At 45.6% G+C, this 26,158-nt stretch overlaps 1 protein-coding gene across 37 annotated transcripts in view; it reads right to left on the bottom strand.

The window, feature by feature from the left end:
* The window catches only part of CACNA1C (calcium voltage-gated channel subunit alpha1 C), a 436,365-nt gene that overhangs the window by 13,764 nt on the left and 396,443 nt on the right, over nucleotides 1-26,158 (bottom strand). For 17 of the 37 annotated variants that reach the window (XM_035346227.1, XM_035345985.1, XM_035346220.1 and 14 more), the window contains 11 exons: nucleotides 20,346-20,378; nucleotides 17,371-17,499; nucleotides 13,735-13,800; nucleotides 10,255-10,346; nucleotides 9,282-9,447; nucleotides 8,276-8,403; nucleotides 6,457-6,553; nucleotides 5,041-5,143; nucleotides 3,211-3,312; nucleotides 1,722-1,849; nucleotides 477-626 (listed from right to left, as the gene is read on the bottom strand). In XM_035346227.1, coding sequence (XP_035202118.1) covers nucleotides 477-626; nucleotides 1,722-1,849; nucleotides 3,211-3,312; nucleotides 5,041-5,143; nucleotides 6,457-6,553; nucleotides 8,276-8,403; nucleotides 9,282-9,447; nucleotides 10,255-10,346; nucleotides 13,735-13,800; nucleotides 17,371-17,499; nucleotides 20,346-20,378 — 1,194 coding nt within the window. The remainder of the gene's footprint in view (nucleotides 1-476; nucleotides 627-1,721; nucleotides 1,850-3,210; nucleotides 3,313-5,040; nucleotides 5,144-6,456; nucleotides 6,554-8,275; nucleotides 8,404-9,281; nucleotides 9,448-10,254; nucleotides 10,347-13,734; nucleotides 13,801-17,370; nucleotides 17,500-20,345; nucleotides 20,379-26,158) is intronic. The other 20 variants (XM_035346240.1, XM_035346016.1, XM_035346001.1 and 17 more) reach the window with 3 other exon arrangements.

The raw sequence follows: 26,158 nt of genomic DNA, 5'->3' as shown, positions 1-26,158 counted from the left end.
GAAATATTACCAGAGGATACAATTAGAAGGAACAGGAATGAAATAAGAAAGAGAAGACTTAGGCAATTGCCCTGGAAATTTCCTCCAGGACCACAGGGTCTCTGTTGGGCTCTGGGATATTTTTGAAAGAACACTACTTGTGCCACTGAAAGGAGGACTGAATAAAAAATTGAATTGTGCCTGGCTGCTGCTCTGTGGACTGGAAGATGGCTTAACTGTGCAGTTCTTCTGACCCTTTGGCCATTGTCATTATGATTTTATTTAGGTTTAATACAGGGCAAACATCCATTGAGAAGAAAATGGGATAAAAGTAATTTCTCAGGATCTGGCATCCTGACTCCACCAGTCTGTTTTCCAGTAGGGTCTACAAAAAAAGGAGTGGCCAGCTGAAATACAGAGTACATGCAAGAAAACATAGCACTCTTTGAGCTAAGCTACTGATTTACCCTCAGCTTGTAAATTTGTTCCACACCTACCCGGAAAATATCATCTTCAGAGGCAGCAGAAACAGCTTCTTTCATGGCCTTATCTAGCTCTTCTTCAGCTGTCAGGTCTCCTGAGATCGCCCGTCGGATCTCTGGCCCGATGTCGTGAAGTGTGCGCAAACCAGCCTGCAAAACAGCAAACTATAGAGCTTCATATCTCCGAGTGGTTATGTGAGAAACAAAAGCGATGTTATTCTCCTAAGAACAGTGAGGCCTTTCTACTTAATATAGTATCCCCAGCTCCTAGTAAAATACTAACAAATTCTGCTCTTTCATCTCCAGTTTAGAGAGGGAGAAACTCTTAGTAATCCAACCCAGGAAGGATCATTGCAGTCCCTCGGCTTCTTCAAAGCAGGTCATAGCCATAAATCCACGGGCCTGACTGTGCAAGTCTGCATGCTTTCGACTTTGGGTTCTCAGATCCACTACCAGAAGCCCTAGAGCAACCACAGTTCCCGCTGAACAATGTACTCAGCACCTCCAAAAAATATATATTTTTTCTTTTAATCAGCATCTTAAATACATATTTCATAGCTAAACTTCTGGCATCTGGATCTAGACAGTCCTCAAACCCCTCACTGACTGGAATCCACTCCAGGGAGGTATGCTGTGGGAATGTGGAGTCCTCACCCTTTATCTATGCCTGTGTCACGACACTTCTTGGCTTGCTGGAAATCCAGAGTCACCCTTCTTCCTTACTCTACAGTTGAAGGACAGAAATGGCACAGCCTGTACAGTCAGGGGGGATTTCTTATTGTTTCACACAGCCTGGCAGTCCACCCAGTGAACCTGTGGCAAAGTGATGAACAGATCCCAGGCACTGGATGGCCTTGGCATCCAGGTATGCTTTTTGCTTTGTAACTGATTTTGCCTCCTGGTAACATGCTCTCCCTGGTCCTGTTATAGTGACTCCCTCAGAAAGGGTCAAATGAATGTGGTAATGAAAAAAGTGTCTGCTGGACACTTCATACCAGCCCTCCAAAAGAAAGCCAAATTTCAAACACCAGTGGATTGATAAAGTGACTATACCTCACGTGTGCCTTCCGCCTCCAGAGCTAAGGGATGAGGCCCGTGGTAGATATACACCTACCCAAAAGGATCGGTGTGGTAATTAAAGGGGTTAAAAGCTACTTTCTAGTGAGGATAGCCCATGGCAGCCCCCAGAATGTCTGAGCGGGAAGCGGGGTCAAATGCCTCAACCGTACCACCCCTGCCCGTCCTGTGCCCATCTGTCACCTGTAAGGAGAGGGCGTTGCGCTGGGAGGGCTTGCCCACCAGGCCCTGTTCTTTGCGTTTCTTGAACTTCCTGAAATATTCTTGAATCAGGAAAGTAGCGTAGAACTTCCCAACAGTCACCTCGTCATCTGGAAAGGGGGATTAAAAACAAACAAACAAACACACAACAAAACAAATAAGCAAAGGGTTTTAAGCACTGTGTTTGCTAATGTGAGACTTGCAACTCAAAGCAGAAACACTAGGCACCACAGTACTTCTCTGCTTCAGTATGCAGGGATGAATGAAGGAAGGGATTGCTCCACGGCCAGAGCTAGCTGTAAGTAGTCAGGAGGTGAGGTACACTTGGCATTTGGATAGACTGGCTCTGCTGGCAGAGAACACCTATAGCTATGCACCTCTGGATGCACTTTGGTTTTGGCAAAGAGCCTCTAAGCTTTGCAGCCTCTGGTGCTGGTTTACTCATGTGATCTTGCTATAGCAGTAGCCTCCCGGTCTGGGTCAATGCTTGCTGCATTCTCTTGTGACAGCCTCGGGGAATGCATACTCCAAATCTGATCTCACTAACAGCACCTGACTGACCATCCATCCCAGACCTGATCTGGCCCTTCTCTGCATTGAAATTCTGTCTGGTTGTGTCTAGCATGGATTTGAGAGGACCAAAGTGATCACCTCTCCCCAGAAGTGCAGTTATTGCTCAGTCCTTGCTATATTCTCATTCAATACAAATTGTTGATGAGCCAAAATGTGCACTCAGCTTTTATCCAGGTAACTCTCCTCGCTTCTCCAAACCCGCTGTAAATTTTTTAAGATACTGTCCTCTGACTTCAGAGAAGGCTAAGCAAGGTTTCAAGATCTGGCTGCGGCTGTTAACTAGTTGCCAAGTGCTGTTTTGTGCAACAGTCCCTGGAGCCACCTGGAAGGTCAGTGAAGGTCCCACTAGATGCCCATGCATCTGGGCTTCTAAGGAGCCTAGCAAAGAAGGAGCCTGCAGGCCTAGTAATTACAGCCTACCAGGGAAACTGCGTAGAAATCTACAGCAAGTGGACAAGGGACAACCCTCAGGCCAGTCTGAATTGGTGTAACTAGTTGCTGGACAGTATCCTACAAAACTTCTACTTAGACAAGTAGAAAGCAGTTATGTGAGTAAAAAAAGGAATTATATGCCATATATGCCCAGCAAGGCACTAGGTAGTGTCCAAGGAAACAAATCCTACAGCTGAAGTGGGGTGTGATCTAGGATTGCTCACTTCTGTTTAAACACCTTTTCTTCTCCCCCTGATTTTTCAGCAGTAAGAACACGATATACATGTTCGTACAGGCAAAACCAGATCTCAGCCTGATGAAACATCCAGCCAGGTAAAGAGGTAATAACAGCTTGTAGAAGAAAGCCTGTCCCCTGTACTCCACCTGATGTTCACGAGGTGCAGTAGGACATGTCAGGTGGGGAAAAGACAGACATTCACAGACTGGGACAGGATCCTGCACTCACCACCTGCGGGGGGCACCACCTGGTCCAGCAGCTTCATGCTGGTGCGCTTCCAGATTTTCTTAATTATTGCTCTAAGCTCTTCATTGGCTTGCTCCAGGTTACCTGCAGGGTGAAAATCATCAGAGACATGAATTAAGCCAGAACCTGTAGAGGAGCAATTTTGCACGTCTAGCATGGCAATCTCAGGAGGAAAATACCAGGGCTTTTGCAGTAGTGGAAAGTTTTGGTCAGGCAGACACTCAGACCATTGCTGAAGTCCCTTCACAAAGAGTGTGAATAAATGTGCACAGTCATCTCAGTGTAGGAAGGTGACTGTGTTACTGTTTGCCTCCAGAAGCCAGAAACTAGGCAACTACAACGCTACTTTGTCCTGAAAAGTGTAAATCTCATCCAGTACTTACACATTCTAATTGAGATCCAGAGAAGGTTAAATATGATGAGAACAGAGGTCAGTTAATGGGAAAATAAGGCTTGGGGAACAGAAATAATTGTTGGCAAAGATGCAGCTAGAAGTTTGAAGACCTGAGAGTTACCTATCACAATCCCTTCAGATCAGCATACCTCAACTTCTTCACATGGTACTAAGAGAATTCCTTGGAGAGAGTCTGCACAGGCATGCCAGGCACATGCTGAGCTTCCACCCTCTTGCTCATTGGACATTTGTGCTTAGTCTCTCAAGAACAGCATAGGCTATAACAAGCCTTATACACAACTATTTGAACTTAGACATTATGTGTTCCTTCATGGGGCTCTAAGCTAATGAGGTATTTATTAATTAAGCCACATCACCCCTTTGAGAGTGAATGATTGAAACAGATCCAGTTTATATTCTTTCTTTCTATGTACATTTCCTCTCAAACTAGTCACTTTTGATTTCTTGATTTATGTACATTCAAACCCCTTATACTTGAAGCTCTCTTCTCTCTGGGTGTACTACACCATTATCTTCTCCTTCCAAAGGTGCTGTTTCTCCAACTTTCCTTCTTGCTCCCCAAGCACTAAGGCTCCTAAATATGCTGCACAGAGCTCTGCATGCCAGTAGCTCTCTTATTATGACGCAGTGAAGACAGTGACATTAAATAACTTGCTGAGAATGAAACAGCTGGAAAGCATCAAAGGCAGAATTATTGGAGGGTGAATTCCAAACTCCTGTCCTAACCACTTACAAGATCCTGCAGAGGAAAGAAAGCAAGCAGTTTGAGGCTTCCCAGGAAGGTTGATGGTTTCCCAGCAGTTCACTGGCAATGATTGCGAGTTTGAGGCTAAGACAAACAAGAAAATCTTGTCTTTTTTGGGTCTCTGTTTCATAGGACACAAGATGTTCTACAGGGGTTGCAGTTGGCTTTCTTTCTCAGGAGAGCCTCTTTGGCTCTAAAAAAGAATTTTAGTGAGGTGAGGCCTTCTAGTCCAAGCTCTTTTGCCGTCCATGGACTGGAAGATCGGTGGTGACAGTGGCGAAAAATCAACCCAGCTCTGGAACCAATTTGCACAGGGGGAAGCTTCTTTGCCCCTCTTACTTACCCTGATTGCCATTTCAAAGGACGTTGGTCTAAAACGTTTAACTTGCAAATCATCATAAAGAACATAATCAATAATCTGAGATGATACCATGAGAAACATCAGCTTTCTAGATAATACTCAGCTAGAAACACTGTTCTCTTCCTAGAACACATAATTCCTCCAAACATCTTTACATTGATTTTTGTACCATGTGCTGCATATTAATAACTAGTATCATTTCACACAAAATGTCCTTATTGTTGCATTCCAGCTCAACACACTTTGGTGTGAACATCACTCAGCTACCCGTGCACTCAGCAAACTTGTTACCTTCTGTCTTGATCCTCAGTGCTGTTCTGACCAACGCAAAGAGAGTGGCATTGAACATCACAGTCCCATCACTGTTCAGTGGCATATTCATGGAGACAAGGCGCTGTGGAGTAAGGAGGAGAAAGACGACAATCACACTTCATCAAGGACTCAGTTTTGTTCTTCCTTACACACTCACGGTGTTCTCCAGACCTGCCACCCCTTTCACCTCAGCATTTGTGACCTGTGGGCTTGGTTACACAACTTTAAGAGTACTTCTCATATCCATCATTTGTCCCAGCTATGGTGAGAGATTGCCCTGGGGTTTCTCTCCCACTGGTAGATGCTCTTTCCTTCATTGTGGCTATCACTTTCTGGCCTTTGTTTTCCTAGTTGCCAGTAGGCACTTGAGCAAACTGATTTTTCATAACTCACAAGGCACTTGCAGGCTCATCTGCACTAAATATGTGACTGCTGCAAATATATAGAGAGTCAGAATCTTTCACTGAAAAAGGGGGCAGCCTTGAACAAAGAGGATTGGCTGGACCTGAAAGCTGGTCTGCTTTATCCAGCTATTCCCCCTCACCCTTTTAATATAGGGCTGTGTCCACCTTGCAGTAATTCTGTAAAGCCAAGGACAGGGAGTGGGTGCTCAGTACTGTTGCAGCTGCAGGGTGAACTTCATTGAGACCAAGGACATATACCTGAGGCAAGATGTAGCCATTACCAGATCTTACATCCTTACTTCTGTCTCAGGAGGTGACAGACACCAGGGACTTGGTTTGAGCTTTTATGCTTTAAGGGGCTGATTTTGTCTGAGCTCTGTCTAATGCCACTTTCACCCAATGGGCCTGCTTCTGTACTAAAGTGGGGAAAGGATGTCATCCCCCATCACTATCATTGCTTTCATAGACTGGGGCTTGAACCAGGCTCAGACAACAGACAGACAATTCCTAGACAGCAGACTGAAAGGGATCGGCAGTAGACCACAGAAGTCACATATTTCTGTGTATATGCCCCATATGCCCTGGCCTTTGTGTTTTGCTCTGAGATTGATAAAACAACTACATGAGTCACATACAAACTCTGGGACTTGTGAGGAGGTGAACAAAGAACTTCAAAGCAAGGAAGCGTAAAGGTTATAAGCATGTCATTATTCACTAGAGAGAGTCTTTTTCATAGCTGGAGTCTCACAACCGAAGAAATGAGTGAGACAGAAAATGTGTACTTGTTCTTCCTGTACTTTAATATTGTACTCACACTAGTCTATTTATATATTTATTGTGTGTGCACTATTTAGTCAAAAGAAAATCTTAAAGATATTTTTGCTTGCCCTGTTATTTCTGTCCACCCTGCTTTGTCTTGGTATGTGTGTTTGATTCCACAACCACAACTGCTTGTGACTCCCAGCCTTCCCTGAGCCACGGCGTGCCTTACTTTGCAAGCCACTCGGTGGGGGCAGAGCTTCCCAAAGCCCAGGGGGGGCTGAATGCGCCGGAGCAGTGTCACCACATCCAAGTGCTTGATCCGTCCCCTAAGGAAGAAAAAGCACAGTGAGGGCTGCATCCCTACCACAGCTGATCCCTCTGCAGAATGCAGTGCTAGAAGTCTCACTTAGATCTTTCCAGGCCTGCTACTCCCTGTAACCTGAACACAGGAGGGTATTTCCAACCTCTTATACTTAGTGCATTCCTCAGGATTAGCCCTACACTCACATACCTCACTAGCTCAGTACAGAAATCACAGCTGTCTTTGATACACGAGTCAATACACGCGAGAATTGACATCGGTGTTCTGAATGCTGCAGTTCCTCTGTGCATGAATGGACACTTTGGGGTTGCCCCCCACCACTGACATGCTCATAATCTATGGCTGCTTGTTTGCCTGTTGGCCACAGGGCTACGGCGGTTACAGAGGTCCAAAGGGTCTTTTTTTTTCTTCTTCTTTTTTTTTTTTTTTTTTTTCTTTTTTTTTTTCTTGGCACTTTCCCTCCCATAAACATAGCCCTGAGCCACTGTCTTTTGGTACTTGTTTATGGCTTGGGCTGTCACTGGAGCCAGTGCAATATAAAGTGCTGCAGTTTCTCAGCTGAGACAGCAGCAGTTGGATTTCTTTTAAATTTTGTAAATGTTATCTCAAAAGAAGAATTCTCTCATGGAGGGAGGAGGGGGTTCAGTCATGGGACATTGATGGGGAAGAGGAAAAAAGAGCACATTTATAGATGGGAAAGAACAGAATGTTATCTGGAGTGAGGGGTTATCTATTATATGGCTTCAGCCACTGCAGTCTTGCCTTCAAACCAACACAAAGAGTAGCATCTGTTTTGTTATTTAACTGTGTATTTATTAGAATGCTGTGCTTGCCCCCTATCTATATTAAAAGTCTCTCTGGACAGTCACCCTGGATGGGAAGAAAGGTTTAAATTTAAGTATTATTCTGAAAAAGTGACATGGCCTCATATTCTGCAGAGCGTGAGCCCAGATTAACCTTGACACTGTTTCCAGATTCAGGACTAAAGAGACTAACTAAAGAGACTAACTAGAACTAACTGCTTTTCATTCATGCTAAGGTCTCTTTCCACAGCTTTTGCATTATGAAGGGAGCTTTGCAATTGCAATCGTCAACTAGACCGTAATGCCAGAGGGATCTAAACGTACTTTAAGCTAAAGCATGTGTCAAGCAGAGCATATAATACTGGATGTCAGTTAAGCTCTTGTGTGAGTTGTTCTTGTGTAACTTTAAATCCCTGTAAGTCTGCTGATGTGAATAACCTTGCAGAGCATGTAAAGCAGTCATGTGAAGCTGCAGGTTGTGATGGGTCTATATGACACGACAAAATGGAGATCTCAGCACAGCAGCTCTTCTGTGAGTAGAAAGCCAAAGAGTCACAGATTGGATTCAATATCCCAACGACATGCAACAATAAAACAACCTGCTAGCCCCCTTCTCTAAATTTTCTACTGTCCCCTCCCTAAGCAGTCTGTATCTCCCCTTGGCTGAAAGTGAAGCAATGTCCAGCCAGGTAACAGCGCAGCCTAGATGCTGAGATTTTGGTGTGTATCCTTGCATTGCTGGCCTCTGGATTCACCAGTAATACTTTATGGAGGCATCTATTTCAAAATATTTGCAGAAAAAAAAAAAAAAAAAAAAGTATTCCTACAGGAGGAACATGGCACTTACTGCACTGAGTCTAGAGAACAGAAAATAACAGGCCTGTTCTCCTGAGAGGCTCTGCCGTCCAGGCTGGGTTACTTACTTGGCTTCAGGGTCATACTCTGCCCAGATCCTTTTAAACTCATCCAGGTGGTGTGGTCCTAAAATGGACCAGTCCCGTGTCAGGTAATCAAAGTTATCCATTATGACAGCTACAAAAAGATTGATGATCTGCAAACAAGGATAAAGATGACTTGGTGGATGAGGCAGGTAACAGAATACCGCATTCTCAGTTCAAAGTCTGGATCTGGACTCATAAAACTAGGAAGTCATGGGGGGTGGTTTCTCTGTTCCCCCATCTCAGCCCCACAGTTTAAATGGGAAGATCCCAGAGGCAGGATATCCTCAGCTGGTCATATTTTTCTCCTTGCAGCTAGATGGATGAGGCCCAGGTTTGCTGTAGGCATACTGTGATGGCTTTCTATTTACCTGTCTTTGCCCACCAGGATGGTATAGCAGTGGGAGAACCTGGGATTTATCCTCTATGGGTAGTGGGGCTGGGATAAAAGTCCTTTCTTCTGGCCCAAGACCAAAACTTTTAAAATTTTGCTGCTGTTCACTGGGAGAGTTCTGGGCACTGATGCCAGCTGCAGAGCATGTGCTGTCGCTCTGAGCAATGCCGCATTGCCAGCACGGAGCAGATGCAAGTGGGATATGTGTATTCTCACAGTCATTGCTGCTGGCAGGGGAGGAAAAACCTGCTCAGCAGCCAGAAGGAAGGTAGGAGGGAAGGTGGGAAGTGTGGCTGAGGCGTTGCTAGCCTCAGCACAACCCACAACACGCTAATTTGGTTTTCTCATTCAGCGGGAGGAGGGAAGAGCACTCCTTTGCTGTGCTCAGAGGACTGGGATTGGGAGCAGAGCATCCCCCAGAGCTGCAGGGAGAGGCAGGAGCTGCAGAGACCGAGGAGCTGTTGTCACACAGAGGGGGCTACTGGGGAAGACCCCACGGGGAGATTTCCCATCTTTGAAGTCACCCTTCTGCTGTGCAGCACTGAGGCAAGGGGGCAGTGTGACAGGGGCAGGTTTTGGGTGCTGGGGTGGACTCACCAGGAAGGCACAGAGCATGTAGAAGCTGATGAAGTAGAAGACGGCAAAGCTGCTGCCACAGGAGTGGTCGGCTTCAGTGGAGTTGGCTGGCTCTGACTCGGGGTCGCACTTCTTGTCTGGGAGACATGCCAGCATGATTTCCTGCCAGGCCTCTCCAGTGGCACACCTGGGCAACGCAGAGGGTGAGGGAAGACAGCAGTGACCTTTGAAGTAGGTTGGGAAGGGACTGGCACATTAGCAACCTGCTCCTGCTCCACTGAGGTTGATTACAAGCCCGTCAGGCTGATGGTCGGGTTCTGACATTCACTGGCATGTCTTGCTCCTCTTCGTTAGCTCTCTTGCCATTACTGGTGTGTTATTCCTGACTGACTGTGCCTAGTCTGGGTATGGGGCTGTCATGGTCTGGCCAGTCAGAGTCACTGAGATGTGTGTGACATGGCTATGGATTACAAGAAAAAACTCCATGGAAAGAAGGAGCATCGACTGTTGCATGTTTGCCAACTCCCTGCCATCCTCTCCCCACCTTCAGCACCCCTCCCTGGCCCTGGCATACCTGGCCACAGCTGGAGCATGATGATGTACAAACTGAGCTAGGCCAAAGCATGCGTGGGAGTCCATGCCCCCTTCCCTGCTAAAATTAGCTGGAAGTCATACTGCCTCGATTTGAAAGAAAGGAGGAGTCTGTGGTGAGTACCAGCGCTTGAAAGCACTGAACAACTGGCCACCTCTCTTTTGAGTGGGAGGACTTGCCTCCCTCCCTGGGGCACTGAGGGATGGCCAGCATCAGGTGGCAGGGCACGAGGCTTAATGGACTATTTGTTCCACCTGATGTGGCTCCTAGGCTCTCCCACTAAGGGAAAACATGTTTCCACTCACCTTGCGAGCATGACACGGTAGAAGGAGATAAGCTGTGCCCATGAGCAGAGGAATCATGCTCCCGGGCTGACACAATGCAGAGCTGTCAGACACCCACCTGAAAAGCAGCAGCACTGCTTGGGGGAAGGTCTGGAAGTTGTTGTTGCGGTTGATTTCCGTGGTATCATTCAGTGCAATTTTACCAAACACCTGGCAGAAAGCAGAGGTCTTTTCAGGTTAGCCTTGCAAAGTCCCAAACCTCTTGTTACCTGTAGCTCTTGGCCTCACCCTGACTTTGGAGACCTGACATTTAACAGAAATTGCTCTTTTCTTAAACTGTCTTTCATATTTTACCATTGCTTCCCTTGCTTGTGCTTTATCACTAGAAAAGCACTCATATTTAACAAGAAGCCTATTTCCTTATTTCATATACTGTGAATATGTGATATGGGTTCTTATGTTAACAGGCACTCACAAAGGGAGGGGGTCCAGCTGAAAGAAGCTATGGACACAGAAGGAAAGTCTCCTTCCCTCTTTGTTTATCTGTTTGCACCAGGAGGAAATGATAAGCAGAAGACCAACAGCTGCAAAGCCTTGAGGTTCTAAATCTGCGTGATGCCTTGCATCTTCCCAAAACAATGTAAACTAGAGTTGTCCAGAGAAAAAGGGAATGGAGCAGTGGAAGTGAATAACAGATGAGAAGTAAACATGAGAGGTGTATGACAGAGAAGATCTGGTTTAAAAGCCTCATAATGGGACTTAAGAAGCGGCTCTCCCTGTGGAGTGGTGGAAGTGAAGCACACTGGTGGCTTGTATGCTGTAGAAGCGATGCTTTTGCAGAGAAGGTAACATGAGAATTACAGCCCTTGTGGGGAACTTGGTCTTAGGTACAAAGTGATGGTAACAATTTTAGTCACTGCACAAGCAAAAACTCTGCAGGCTATTTCAGCCTGCTTGGGGCTCTCTCTGCACCACGCATGAGCTGCTCCATATTATAATGGTGATCGGACAGCCCTTTCCTTAAAGCCACAGAAATGGCCTACAGCTTCCTCCCAAACCCAAACAACCACTGCTGCACCAGCTCATTCATCCATCCACAGCATGAAGCCTGCAACATTGGCCAGACCTTTTAGGGTCTGCCCTCAGATGTGAAGCCCCCGGTGCAGCAGTTTCAGGCTCCTCTGAAAAAATCTTACATCTCATTTGTACTTGTGGGCACCAGGGCTAAGAGATTAACAAACCTTGCGCGGCAGAAAGGTCTCTGCCCAGCACATTCAGTCAGGACTATTTATTGCCCATCGACAGCAATGTGACAGAGATCTGAAGGACTTGAGTGTTGTTATCTTGTAGCCAAAATGAGCACCAGGAACAAAGCAGCTCTGAGAGAACACCGAGATTCTTTGCAAGCAAGTGTCACTGATAATTAACACCCCAAGACAAACAGCGTTGTGGCGAGGAAGGCTGTGCCAGGAGGGAGGGAGGGACTGAACATGGCAGGCTTTCTGCAGGGGTCCCTCGTGGACATGTGGGCCTTCCCCATCCCCGACCGCCCCCACGCTGTGGGTAGCAGTGACAGCCCCAGCTGCACTGAGGAGGAGCAGGGGGATGGTTTAAATGCTCAGAGGCAGCTCAAGCTGAGGCAGCCCATATTTTTCACTTCAGGCAAATGTAGGCAAGGGAACTTCCCATGCTGAAAGTCTGATTTTTCCTTTCTTCCCTGAGGCTTCCCTCACACATGACGCACCAGCAACAGCTTCCACGGATGCTTTGCATTAGTCAGCTGCAAAGAGCTGCAGGTAGAGGTTCCTCTCTCATGGCCTCTTCAGCCTGTGCCTCCTAAGCCATTATGCTAGTGGCGCCATCTGTCACCATCACTTTCGATTTTTCCCCTTGGGCACATTGGATAGCAAGGCACAAATGTTGTTAAGCTCCTAGTCAGGGGAGCATGTGAGATAAAATGGAAGGTCTCGTTCATGTGGGTAATGCTTACATTTTCACCAGATCTGGTACCTCTCAGCCTTCATGGAAGCTGCTCAATGGAGTGGGGAAGGAGTTTCCTTCCTACGTGTCCCTGTGTGTGAAGGAAGTCTACCTGTCTGCAGGTTCAAGAGAGCAGCACACAAAATGTTGAAATGCTACTTTGACAAAAAGTGAAAGTAACAGGTCTGTGGGCTATGAGCAAAGAGAGAAGCTGGTTTTCTTATTGGAAGACAGGAGGTCAGAAAGCGATCTAGTGATCTAGATCAATGTGAAGGAGATATGTATGATCTTCAGGCTGATGAGATGGCTAAAACAGAGGTTTGAGCATTTACTAAGGATTAAATAGCCAGCTCAGAACTTGCTGATAGAATTACAGAATTACAGAACAGTCTATCTAGCCCTGGCAGTGCCATTATCACCGTAACCCCCCATCGTAAACCCCCGTAACATGTAGGTGCTGGGAAGTCATTTTTAATGCTTTATGTAGCTATGTAACACAGGCATAATAATCTCAAGTGATTTTCTGTATAGCGTAGGTAATCCTGTAAAGATCTTGTCCACTTGAACAAGTTAGGTATTAGAGGAAAACCAGCAAATTTAAAGTATGATCCCAGTAGATTAAATGACAGCTGTAATTACTAGGGGCAATTGAGATAACCTATGATAATTCAAGAAATGATTAGTTTTATTTTTCAGACTGGGGGAGGGTGGAGGGAGTCTGTGAAAAGATGTGATTATAATAACAGGAAACAAATTAAAATAAGGTCACAGAGGTGAGACGAATTTTGTTACAAATTCTTTCTGAATTGTGAAACTAAGAAGCCTGTCATGTTTAAAGGCCTCTGGAAGTAATTATGCCTTGCCTTTCTATAGTTTGGTCTCTCGTCCCAGATGGCTGACTTGTCTGAGATCTTTGATTAACACAGAAGTGTAAGCTGAAGCTTAGTTTGAAAAGCACAGCAAATGAGGCTAGGACTGTCACAGACTGTGCCTGCATCGCGTGCTGTCTTCAATGGTCTGTATGCAACATCAGTTCCTTGCACAGATGAATGCTCGGGCTGGTTCCAAGTTCATTTTGCAAACTGAATAGGATATTGTATTGATGCAGCTTCCTGAAGAACTGGCACAAACACAGGGTCGGTACATTGGTTCTGATCCCATATTTGCCTTCACGGGTATAAATCAAAAGCTGCTCTTTACAACCCAACGGAGTTAGGCCAGTGTGAAAGTGATGCAAGAGAAAAATGGGGTTTGTTTGTTGCAGCATGGCCATGAGCCCACTGAAACAACTCTTCTAAGCCAATGAGCAAGGCAGTAATTCACCTTTGCCAGAGCTGCTGGGTGTTTCTCTGGGAGTGTGGAGGGCTGGCACATTCCCGTTATTGTTTGCATATTGTATTTTGCCATATTTTTGGTTTTGTTGAAGCATGTTGGGATCCTTTTGGCAGCGCATAGGCAGACAATGTATTCCAACCAAGTAGCTGCCTTCTTACCTTGCTTGGAGAAAATGTTCTTGTAAACCTCTATAACCACACAGTGATCTAGTGACATTACATATCAGCCCCAAAAACTCTAACGGGAGGAGAAAGACACAGTTGAACTCTTTAGTATCACTTACCTGCATCCCGATCACGGCGTAGATGAAGAATAGCATCACTATTAAAAGAGCCACATAGGGGAGAGCCTAGAAATGAAGAAAAGAGAGCACCGTGTCTACACCAAGCCTGGCACTACGGAGCCGGGTTCTTGCTCCTGGCTTTGGGAAAACTGGGCAGACTGACCCGAAACGTAGAGTCTGTAATTCATCCAGGTGGCCACTAGATGCCTCTACAGGCCCATATTTGCTTGCCCTCCGCGCCACCACCCTGCTGCCACCCAGCCCAGCCAGGATTCCACTCGCGATGCTGTGGCTCTGCCTCTTTCAAGCCGGTCCTGCCCTTGGCAGTGAGGAAAGCCAGGGCAGAAACAGCGCCCACAGCTGCTTACCATAAGGAGAAAACTATTGTAACCGGTATTATTCTGTCCAAATGGCAATGCCCTTCGACTGTGTTTTTTCCTGGATCCAGTCTGGTGAAACTGAAAATGCAACAGCTGCCCAGATCCCAAATCAAGGCTTCTGCTATGGCTAGTGCCATCCTAAGTATCTAAATCAGCATCAGCTTTGTCTTCTGCTCAGTGTTAGGTGTCTGTGATGGTGTCTGCAACTCACTAAGTGTCCGTGATCAGCTGCTGAAGAGGAAGTGCAGAACCCTGATTTGCAGAGCTGCCTCATGAGGGAGAGGCCAGTGCAATCAGCAAAGTGTTGAGTGCTGTCGGTTTCCTCCACCACTAGCAGGAACTAAGGGCACAGCTCAGGGCCTCGCTGTCTTGGGTCTTTGAGAAGGAATTTTCTACTCTGTTGCTTTTGAAATACAGTGCTCAGGCCAGAGATTTCCAGACCTTACTTCAGAGGCAATGGGCAGATGTATTCATCCTGAGACTGCCAGTACAGCCCCTGGGCTGGATTTTGAACATCCCATGTCATGGAGTATAAAAAGCCTACAACATTATTATTATTATTTTAAAACATGATGTTATTTATACATTTCCAGTTTATGTCTGAATTGACAATTTTCACTGACCACCATGGGGATTTGACTAAGACATGCAGAAATCATCTCAAAGAGCTCTGAATATCAAAATGTCCATAATTTAAACCTTTAAACAGTGTCTGTAACAATCATCTCAAGGCCCAGAGGCAGATTTCTCTGTGTTTTATAGGGTCAGATGAGTCTGCATGGTTACCCCACGATGCCAGTGGAGATACACTAGCTCAGAAGTGGGCTCCATACATTTCGTGATGATTTAGTTGGGACTTGATTCACAGAGAACCTCTGTAGAGCTCCCAGGGTAGTGTCCAGACAGGACATCAGGTACATAACCTTACCAGTACTGTCTTTCACAAGTGCCTTGGAAGAGTGTCTTCCCTCCTGCCCTCCACATTACTTTCCACATTTTTCTGCTCAGCTCATTGATGCACCTTCCCACTCATGCCTGCTCCTTATTCCCCATGGCTCCCCATCTCCCATATTCCACGCTCCTGTCTCTGTCCTCCTCCAGATCTGTCTTTCCCTGGTTTTACCACTCTGTCCTTTTGGTTCCCACGGCCTCGCCTTGCCCTCAGCACCCCTCTTGTTTCCTACTCCTCCCGCTTGCCAGCCTGCTCTTTGCCGGCGGAAACCCTGCTGAGCGTTTTCCCACCACACGCTCCTCTGACCAGTGCTCCAAGCTACATGCAGGGTGCTATGTGTGCAGAGTGCATCGTAGTTACAATGGGCTCCTGCATGAGTCCGTTGCTTATAAGGCTGCCCTCTGTGAACGATGACACTTCCTGGAAGCATGTGGGGACACAGAGAAGATCTTGTGCCAGACAAAGTCTGCAGGGATCCCAGATTTTCATGGTGAGAGTGGCTGAGTTGAGAGCTCTGTGCAGGGGCTATTCTTAGCTACTAAAGCAACCTCCCAGAATCTGCAAGAGGAGGAGCTCTAAGCAGAGAATACCATGTTATAAACAGCTAAAGGCTTTAAAGGGAAAAGACACTTGCTCGCAGAGGTTTTTATTATTATTTTTTAATTCCCCCTGCTGTGGAAGATACCTCCCTTGATACTTTCTCCCACCACCTTTCAACCCTGCCTAAAAGTGACTCTCCAATCAAAGAGGTCTGGAGGTCACTGGAGGGAAGTACCAGGCACTCCCTTTCCCATCCATCTCATCTTCTCCAGCCAAGAGCCCTGGCAAGATGAGCTCAGGATAAGAGCAAGCTATTGCTAAGGAGGCTGGAGGAGCAGAGGGGGCACGGGGAGGGAAAGCAGGAACTGGAAAGTGTGACTCTGTCCCCTGCATTGGGGATGCTGAGCTCTGCCAAGGGAATCTCGTTCCTATGAATGCAGACAAAATGGTTCCCACTGGAGCTGCTCAAATAACAACCTGAAAGTTAGCAGCCGTGTAAGCAATGGAAAAATGGGCACATGGTGCAGCTGTGTCAGAAAACTGCTGTGTGATATCAGATCCTTTGGCAGTCAAAGAGTGAGCAAAATGAGAGTCATTTGCACAAGCCTGATGCTAAAGCTACACCTGAGAACCACACTAGAAAAGGTTCAGATTTGATTCCTAGTGTAAACATGTGCTACTCCTGCTGACAGAGACAGAAGTTGGGGTGATCCACAGCACTTCAGGCTCTGGTCTCAGCTTGTGTCATAGCTGGTGAGGTTCCAGTTTTAAAGTATTGGTCAGTTGCTTTCTCATTTGAGTCAATAAAAATGCAGTCAACTATTTAAAGCCTGAATCTGAGGGATATGTTGTAGCTGTTTCAATTTTTCTGTGTTGTGCAAGTCAATCTTTCATGCTTTTGTCCAGTGGTGAGTCCCTACATCTTTCGCCATGTTTAGACCACCATTTGTATTTGTATTACTGTGTTGTCCTTCCCTGATGCTTCCTCCAGATCTGCCCCAGCTCTCGGCCAGGTTGTGCTGGCCCACTGAGTCTGGGTCAAGTGTAAAATGCAGGATGCATTCATCTCTGCCTAGCATTTTTCTGCAGGTTAGTGGCTGGTTTGGAAGTAGTTTTTTTCTAGAAATTAGCTATCTCTTGGTGTTAGTTTCATCTCCAGAGGGGATGATTTTTATCTTGTCTGGCCTCCTTTGCCTTCTGCTATCTACTCTGGTACTTCACCTAGCACTGAAATGCACCTGCTGCCAGGGCAAAAGCAGCATCAATTTAATAATTTAATAGTTGTCATTGTTATCAAGGCCAAAGGTTTAGGACCAAAAAGGTGAAATTCTTCATTGATGAAAACACAGGGGCTACACACCTCTAATATTAACTGGAAATCCTTAAAACAAGGCTTAATGGAAATTTATTTGAGGCCTTTGCCTTCCCCATAGCTGTGAATTTCACTTAAATCAACAGATATAAAATAGAGCTCAAATGAAAAAAAAAGAAAAAAAGATTGAATGGTTACAGTCATACGGTAATTGAGCTGAACAGAACTATCAAGGTGGTTCAGGAAGGTCTCAAGCAATTACTCATGCTTTAAAGATGAGACACATCCACCCTGAGGCCCAGTTACTTGAGGCTCACTTGCACCAGGTGCAGCTCTGACGAGCATCCTTTCAGCTTGGCCAGTGGCCTCATGGGTGAAAACCCTCCCCGACAGGCAACCGAGGGGACAAAATGAAAGGGTTACGTCCTACTCCGAAACAAATGAAGGAATACCTGGAAGGACTTGATGAAGGTCCAAAGCAGCGTCCGGATGCCCTCCCCTCGGCTCAGGAGCTTCACGAGACGCATCACGCGGAAGAGTCGGAAGAAGGTGATTGAGATGCGAGAGTTTTCCTCTGCGTTCTGGAAGCCATTGGCACAGAGGCAGGAGTTACAACAGCACGGGAGGAACAAGGGCCCTGGGCCACAGAGGACGCTATGCCGAGAGCTCACTGCACTGTTCCTTGTCCTGGTAATGCTCCCTGGCCTTGCACTGCCCCGGCACACCAGGGATGGCCGAGGCCGCTCTGTCCTGCCTGCTCTCCCAGGGTGGTGAGGCTACCTATGGGGGCTACCAAGACCTTTCCCTTCAGCTTGCCTGGACTTCCAGGGATCAGGGGTTGATTATGCTCCCTCCTCTACATTCCCTCTAACATGGGAAAGATGCAATTCTCCTTGATATTTTACTGCAGGAGAGAGATGCTTTCTTTTAGGACCTGCCTCGGATGTTTTACCCCAGCAAGCTCCTGATCCACCCCTCTGGTGAACCTGCTGCGGGCACCAGCCACGTGCTGTTTGCTCTGCTGGGGAACAGTAGCAGGTCCCAGGCCTGCTGCGGGGTGCGAAACCCCCCTGGGGCCGGCCATGTGCTGCCCCTGGCCTGGCAGCCCTGCTGTCCCTGTGCCACCGTGGCTGTGCCGCTGGGGGCTGAGCTGTGGTCACCAGCTCCCGCTGCTCTGCTTCTGGACCTTTCGCTTTTCTCATGACCCCTTTGTACTTCCCACAGTCTGTGCACTGCTTTTTTTTTTTTTTTTTTTTTTTTTCCTTCTCACAGCATCTGCTTAGTCCCTAAGCATTTTCCCCCGGGCTTGCAGCCGGCCCTGACGTTCCTCAGACTGCACACGTGTGAAGGCAGTCTCCTCCCGAACGCTGACCTGCCAGCCCGCATACCTGGGCCTCTGCAGAGGACTCGCTGTCTAGCTCGAGGGGAGCTAGGCACGGAAAATGTGATGCTTCCCAATTCACTAACCCCCTAAAAGGCTGTGCAAAGCCTGTGGAGCTGGGGGTTTCCTCTAGAGCACTGTGGGAATGTAACCTTCTGTCATATGGGGAGATAACACTGTCACCCTGCCACTTGACCTGCCTGTGGAGCAATGGAGTGCCCAGAGGTCTCCTTCTCTCCCCACCCAGGCTGCAAAGACCAGACTTGGAGTCTAAACACCAAAAGAGCAACCTTTCGGAGGGAGAAACAGTGCAGATCACCCCCTGCTGTTAACTACTCACCACTGTGTAAACCAAGAGAGAACAGACCCTTGGGATTTCCTGCCACGGGGCAGCAAAAGCCACATCTGCCTCTGCATTTCTGATAAAATCTGAGGCATGGAAACTGCCCAGATGTACATTTCTAGGATTAGAACTCCAGCTGTGCCGATGAGGACGTGTACCTGTGCTGTGAGCGTGCTCCCATTTCCCACCTGGGACGTGCAGGTTTGTGTTTGGCTCCATCTGCCCCGGCTGCATCTCAGGCCTATCTGATGATGTGTGTGCCTGTAATACTTCAGGACTGCGCTACAGCTGCAGTTTGTCTGTCTATCCTTGTGAATCACCGGTGGATATTTTGGGTAGCTTCCTCCAGTCTGCAGCAAAGGCTGACGCTAGCTGCCCACACAGTAGCGGGGCGAAAAAGATTAGGGGAACAGGCTGTGTCACAGAAAAGCCTGAGTGTTCCCGAAATCTCACATCATTCTTATTTTCTGACTTGGACAACAGTCTGGGGGCTTCAGTGAACTGGAGGGAATGGTTCTGAGGTAAAGGAGGGAATGTGGCTACCAAGAAATCAAAACCCTTGGTAATTAATACCCTCTGACAGTTCTGGAGGGCTGGCTGTAAGGTCTCTCCCTAGCCTACAGAAGTTTTAAGGCCACCTTTTGACTTTCCCTAAGGAGTTAAATTCCAATACTACCTAAAAGAGAACTGAGGTTGAAATTTAAAATTTGCATGGGCATCACTACTGCTATCATTGTGACAAAAAAAAAGTGTTTTCTTATTCTACCTGCTGTTTCTCCTCATGAGCTTGACCCTTTGGATGGCAGCCAGATGGGGCATGAGTCTGGACAGATGTTTTAGTATTGCTTTGTCTTTCCTTGCTGAGAGGAGGCAGGAGATGTAAGCAGTAAACTTGCTACGCCCTCCGAATGTCCTGTGATAGACAAAGTCTACACAGTGGACAAAGTGAAACAAATTCCTCCCTGACACACATCTCTGCAACTTTCTGGCATCAAAACACTTAGCCAAAAATATTCAGTGATGCCTCAGGAGATTACAGTCACTTTAAAACTAGGTGGCTACACATTAACTACTGTCCCGGTAGTTTACTTTTTCCTGGCTTCCATCCAGTTTCTGAAGGCACATCTTTGTCAAGAGCAGGGAAGTTCTACAAGGTGGCAATCAGAGAATGGAGTTACTGCAGTGCTGTTGGTGTAGCTTAGGAACAGCATTGTACACCAAAGCAGCATAATTTGTGTGTGCCATTGCACTGCTTATTCTTATTTGTGCAAAGTGCGAACTCAAATGTTACACTGACAACATCTCATTGAAAAGGAGCTTCAGAGTTCCAGTCCTTTCTGGTCTGTAAGCTTGGATGTGAAATCGCATTGCAAACTCATTCAGCATCACATTGGTCCTGATGTTGTGTGTTGCTAACAAGAAATCTTACCAGGTCTGGTTCTCTCTTGGTGATTCATTAGAAGGCAGAACAACAGTTAACTTGACCAAAGGAAAGCTCAGGATGCACAAGAAGTACACATGTGCAGCATATTCACAGCTCATGTGAACACCAGACTCACACCAATACACAACATGGCAGCTTCATGCACAAATAACTAGGCTGGGCTTGGAGAGAGAACTCGTGATTGGGGGAAGAGAATAAAGGAGTGTGTTAGAAAGAGTGTCACAGAAGCTGGGAGGGTGGTCTGTATTTTTGGTCTTACCATAGAGGAAGAGCATTGGGTATGTTCAGCTGGCTTTAAAGAAAGGCAGACAGAAATAAGCTGTAATAAGTCTCCAATCAAGAGCCCTAGTAAACTAGGTCTTGGCTAACACAGGAGCAACAAAATGGCAGAAGAGGGCAAAAGGGAGTGTGAAAGAAATGCACAAGAGGCTGGGCTCATTCCCTGGGATGCCCAGGATCAAAGCTGGCCATGGCATTAGTAGGTACAACTCCCGCTGAATTCAGTGATGTGAGCTGTATCCGCTAATACCACACATGAATTTGACCCGGTATCTTCTGAGTGCTAGACATCCTGGAATCCAGGCAGTGGAGGCACTGATACTGTTAAAATGTTTCTTGTATCACTACTACCAAGTTCAGTACAAGGGGTTGATTTAGCTCCTCAGCTCAGATGCAGGCAATGCCTGCATAGGGAGCAGCCAGCTTCTAGTGCACCAATCTGATCTGTAAACCCATAATATCCTGGTGCTAAAGCAACACTTTCTATTTATATAGCCCTATTCCTCTACACATAGTTCTGGGTGATTACATTGTTGTTACTAAGAAAATGGGCTGGGACAGTGTAATCAGCTCTTGGCAATCCTTCAATACCCACCAGCGGCTGTGGAAAGTGTGTTGAAAAAGCTGGTTAGCATGCTCTACCTTCACCCACCTCACACCAAAGCTCCAGGGACCAATTGGATGCATCCTTTGAGGCCAAGTGGAGCTGAACTGAGCCCCAGTCATCCCTGGAAGGGTCTAGTTGCTGCAAACACTCTGCCTGACACTCTCTGATTAACATCTAGAGCCACTTCCGCTACTGAAAGCAATTCTTAAAAACACCCAAGGCAGCAAATACCCTTAAGTTTAAAAAGCAGAACTGAAAATTAAATAAAGGCAATGTTATCAGGAGTCCTTCAGTTCAATGGCAGTGTATTTCTTCAGGCTTAAACCTCTGTCATATGCCAAACTGGTCTGACATTACTTCTTGTGACTACACTACCAAAGCTGAAACTGATGTACTTCTTCTACTAATGGCAAAAATCACCTCTAGTGCCATGAAGGACTCCTGCAGCATGCTTCTGCTCTCCAAGGACACTGTACTAACTAAGCTGGCACTGTATTACTTAAATAAAAACTGTCTGTTGGCTGGCCAGCCTATTTGGTGATATAGGCAAATGAGACCAATTCAAAACCCAAGCTATTCCTAACCATGCAATATTTGTTTGGGTTAACTCATTGGTTGGTAGTGTCAGCTTTCATTGCTTTTATCCTCCTCTTTCATGTGCTTGCTCTTATGTTTTCTTTTCAGAAGAAACTTTCAGGCAAATGTTGGCTTGAATACCAAGTAAGGGAGCAGTGTCCATAGGGATGTTTCTTACAGATTTTGATTTTGTGTTGCTGGGCAAACCTCTCCTTTCCACCAGTGTGTTTCTCTGCCCCATCTCCCTTCCTCTTTCTATGAGTTTTGCCAATCATCTTTTCTAACAAAGGAGGATCCTTATTCTGCTGGTTTCTGCTTTCCTGGTACAAGGTACAAGGCTCCTTGACTGAAGGAAGTCAAACATTTTTCAGCACCTTTCAGCATTCAGGATCTTTCCTGGCTGACAGTGTCAGTGCATCTGTGACTGATTGTTTGAAGAAGCCTTGTAAGTTACTGTGGAATACTATACCTTAATTGTGACTTTGATATTCTTAGTATTTCATCAGAAAGGGAGGATAATAGTAATGTAACAGTAAAAAAAAAAAACAACAACAAAAAAAACCCACAATGTATAAAACACTATGTCTGTGTAATGAGCTAAGATGACACTGTTGATTTGAGATGCTCAACTTGGAGCAGTTTGCAACATGTTGAAAAACTAGGAACCACTGTTAATCTTTGGCACCGCTAAGAAAGGGAAGTAGAGGTTGACTTACTCCACTCTTATTCCCTTAATTAACAGGCCTATATTTCAAGATGGGGTCAGATATGTAGCATATTATATTGCTACCTACAATAAAGGCTCAAAAGCAGTACAGGAAAGTTTCTGCTAATGCTGGCAGGTGATAGCTGTACAAAGTCAAGCAAAATGGGCAGAGGTTCTCAATATGCTTGTGCTCATACAGTATTTTGTGCGTGAGTACATGGGATGGGGAGAATCAATCCCCAGCTGTGGGTTGCTGGATACATTTTCCAATGTGCACAGTAGTCTGAGAGAGGAGCCAAGTCCTTCCATTTTCCATGAGTGCCAAAGAGTCACCGTTCAGACCTGAGCACAGTTATCTGAGAACTTCTTACTGGGACTTTAAAGTGTGGCCATTCCTAATGATAATACGGAGAGCTATTGCTAGATTTTCTGAGAATCTGTAACACTGCAAATGATGAGGGTATGCTAGTGTTAGGACAAAGACAGTCACCTGGCACCTGAGAACTTAGTAGGTTGCATTTGTTCACAGGGATAGAGACATGGTGATAGGTACTTGGATTTGAAGTTGGTGTCCATTGCCCACTTGAAGTAGACAGGATTTCATTTCTACAAATCTCAGAACAATGTATAGAAGCAAATCCTCATCTGTTTATTATATTTGAAGGAGGCAACACCACTTAACAGAATACAACCTTGGCTGTACTGTTTTACTTACAACCACCTTTTCTTCTGCATGTGGTACAATCTGCCAAGGAACTTCATCTATTCTACCTTGATATTGCCATTTGGGGCACAAGCAGCATGCACATAACTGAATTAAGAAATAGCAACAACAATAATAGTGAGATCAGCCAAGAGATGATGCTCTGAGCAATTTCTATTATAGAGGGAAGGGACCAGAATTATATAATTATATGTCACAAACACATTCAGCGACATAGTAAGACTGATATAGAAGGGGACTTGCAGGTTAAGAGGGGTAAGAGGAGAAATATCTGAGGCAGGATGCTCTTTTTTTTTTTTTTTTTTTTTTTTTTTTATGTTACCATATTCAAAAAGGTAACAAATGTGAAGGAGCAGAAGTGGTCAAGAAACAGAGAAGCAGGTCCTGGAAGCTGACGTAAAGATTGAGTAGGATAAAGACTGAGGGATCCCTGAAGCATGTCTGGAAAGCTCCTCAGATTATTGTTGCACACATGTACCTCATTTTAACTATGCTCAGTGTGTGTCAGAGCACACATGGACACATTGCTTGAGCTGCTGCTCACCTGTTCACATTGTTAAAACTCCTGCAGGCACAAAAATGAAAGGTACAGCTTATACCCATCATGAATTCAGGATCCCAGGTAAGGAGGCTTCCAGGAAAGAAGACATGCTTATTCAAGAGACAGATACTTAAAATCTCAGAGGACACAGCTCAGAATAAGGTAACTGTTCTGTCTTCCTGCCAGTCTTGCTCTCTGGTTAACCAATAAAGAGTGCTCCACCTGGGTAGGTGGGAGTGAGCCTTACTGGTGGCTACTCCCAAAGAACATTCCACCTCCAATTGGGTACAGGGAGCATCAGAGTCTCCTGAACATCTACACTGACTCACATATGAGTCATATCTGATCATGCCACCAAGTCAAGGAAATATTGCTTAACAGAGGTAAGAGGACTGCTGTGTTCAGGGGCTTTCCAGATGATGACTGCAACACAAAAGCTTTGAAAAATAGGAGAGGATAACATCTGTGCTCCAGGAGAACCAATTGCAATGTTTTTAGGGTGATGTATAACAGTCAATACTGTACTACAAAATGCTGTTCTGTAATCCATTTTGAAATTCTGAAATTATTTGAGAAGGGATAACTTGGCCATTCAGAGCCATAAAGACAGAAGCAAAAACATGAGCAAAAGGACTAAAGACTGTACCATCATGGTTGTATTGAAGCCCCTTGAAATAGCCATGACTTAGAATATCTTCTGGATAGATCAAGATTTGGAAGATAACAATGTGAGTTAATAATTTCAAGAAAGTTTCAGTAGAAAAATCCTGAGAAGAGGCGTAAATGCCCCCTTGTCTCTGTGGAACTCTAGAGATGGAATGGAGGAATGCTTTGAGAGGTTTGAGCTCCAACAGGTCTTTTCAAAGAACTAGCACCTAGCAACGGGGAGCTGCTCTAGGTTGGAAATTAATAAATCCAAAGAGGCTCCTTAACTACTCAGTAAGTATGTTTCAGTACTTGTAGGAGCCTGACTATCATTGGGATGACAGGCAGGTGGCATTCTTGTTACCAGCACTGTTGATGGTATTGATTTTTTACACCACTGGACACACTGAAGATATTGAGCACAGCTTCAGTATGTGCTGGGAAGTTCATGCTGAATTTCCCCCCAGCTTTTAGGAGTAAAAATTCCTTCTTTCTAGAAAGACTCATTCTATCTGTGGGGAGGAATCTCTTTTTGTAAACCCCTGTAAGGCAGAATCCAACGTTAGGCCTGGCTTGATCTAGGGAACCTATAAGCAACTCAAATGCACAGAGTTACTATTGCTTTGTTTGCCACATTTGTCTCATTCAACACAGTGCTATAATGGCCATGTTCTGATGTTGCCTGGTAGTCTTAGATTTGAAGAGATGAGAGGAAACCTGTTTCATACTTTAGCACCATGATATGATAGAGCATCTTCATATGTCTCAAGAAAACAAGTTGGTCAGATGCTTATGTTGCCTTTTGTGACCAACAACTGCTAATGGGATTTCTCCACTGAGGAAAACACAGCGTGTGGATGATCAGCTTGTAGAGATCACTTGCAGCAGTTGGTTGTTGGTGATAGATGTCTCCTGTTTCCTTGATTGGTGTTGAGGATTGGAGAATGGAAAGTTACCCATGAAGATGCTCTATCTGTTGGAAGCTTGTCTTCAATGAGGAAAGGGGTGATAGGTGATTACCTCTTGCTTTTTTCTACTTATTGCAGGAAGGATGCCTCAGAATCTGCACTGTAGAGTTCACGTGAGCAGGCTGCAGTGCTGTGTAACTCATTCACTGTTCTAGGATATCAGTCTTTTTGCGCTCAAGTTCTTTGTATCTTGAAGTCATCCAAGACTGCTGCCTACCATAGCCACACTGCAGCTGTGACATTCTTGGACACAAAGTGAAGATGACCAGATCATACAAAAGTGGATAAGATTTTGAGGGGAATTAAAAGCAGTTTCATTAGGGATAGCTGGTGGGCAACAGCACTTTGATTTTGTTGCTGCAGGGAGTTAGAAAGAACTGAAGGATTGTTTCAGATGGTTGGCCACTTTTATCTTGACTGGGTGTAGAGGCCACAAATAGGGCAACTGCAAGCCCTCAGCACTGCTCTTCTGGGGATTTTTATTTGATGCGTGTAGGTCACTTACAAGCAGAGACAGGATCTGCAAGGACATGAGCTTCAAAGGAGAACAAGAATTTACTGGGCTACAAGAGAAGGAGAGATTTAGAATTTATCAGTGCCACAGAGATGTGATTAAAGGCAAGCCACTAGACTTTCTCTTGTGTTTGTAGTGTCAAAAGGCTGAAGGACCTCAGGAGGATGAGTTACACAACTCTTTGTGGAGAGAAAGAAAAAGTCAGTGTTTCAAAACAAGCTGGCTGCTGGCAGGTACTGTGGAGTTTCCAGTACACTGTGGAGTTACCACAACCCCCCCAAGAGTCATCTGTCTGCCACTGCTGTGTGTGGTTTTATTAACAAACACTCTAGAGATAATCTACCTGCCACCAAAGTCTGTGGAGTTATTATAAGATCAGGCAGAAATGTATCTGCTATTTCTCTGACAAGGAATACTATTGGATTGCAGATGGCATAATTCTCAATTCCCACAACCTTATAGTGGAACCAAATTATTAGCTGGAAAAAAAAAAAAAAAAAAAAAAAAAAAAA

The sequence above is a fragment of the Oxyura jamaicensis genome, chromosome 1 (genome assembly GCF_011077185.1).
Source record: "Oxyura jamaicensis isolate SHBP4307 breed ruddy duck chromosome 1, BPBGC_Ojam_1.0, whole genome shotgun sequence".
Taxonomy (NCBI): domain Eukaryota; kingdom Metazoa; phylum Chordata; class Aves; order Anseriformes; family Anatidae; genus Oxyura; species Oxyura jamaicensis.
Note: the sequence above shows the minus strand (reverse complement) of the source record. Positions and strands in the feature narration are given on the sequence as shown.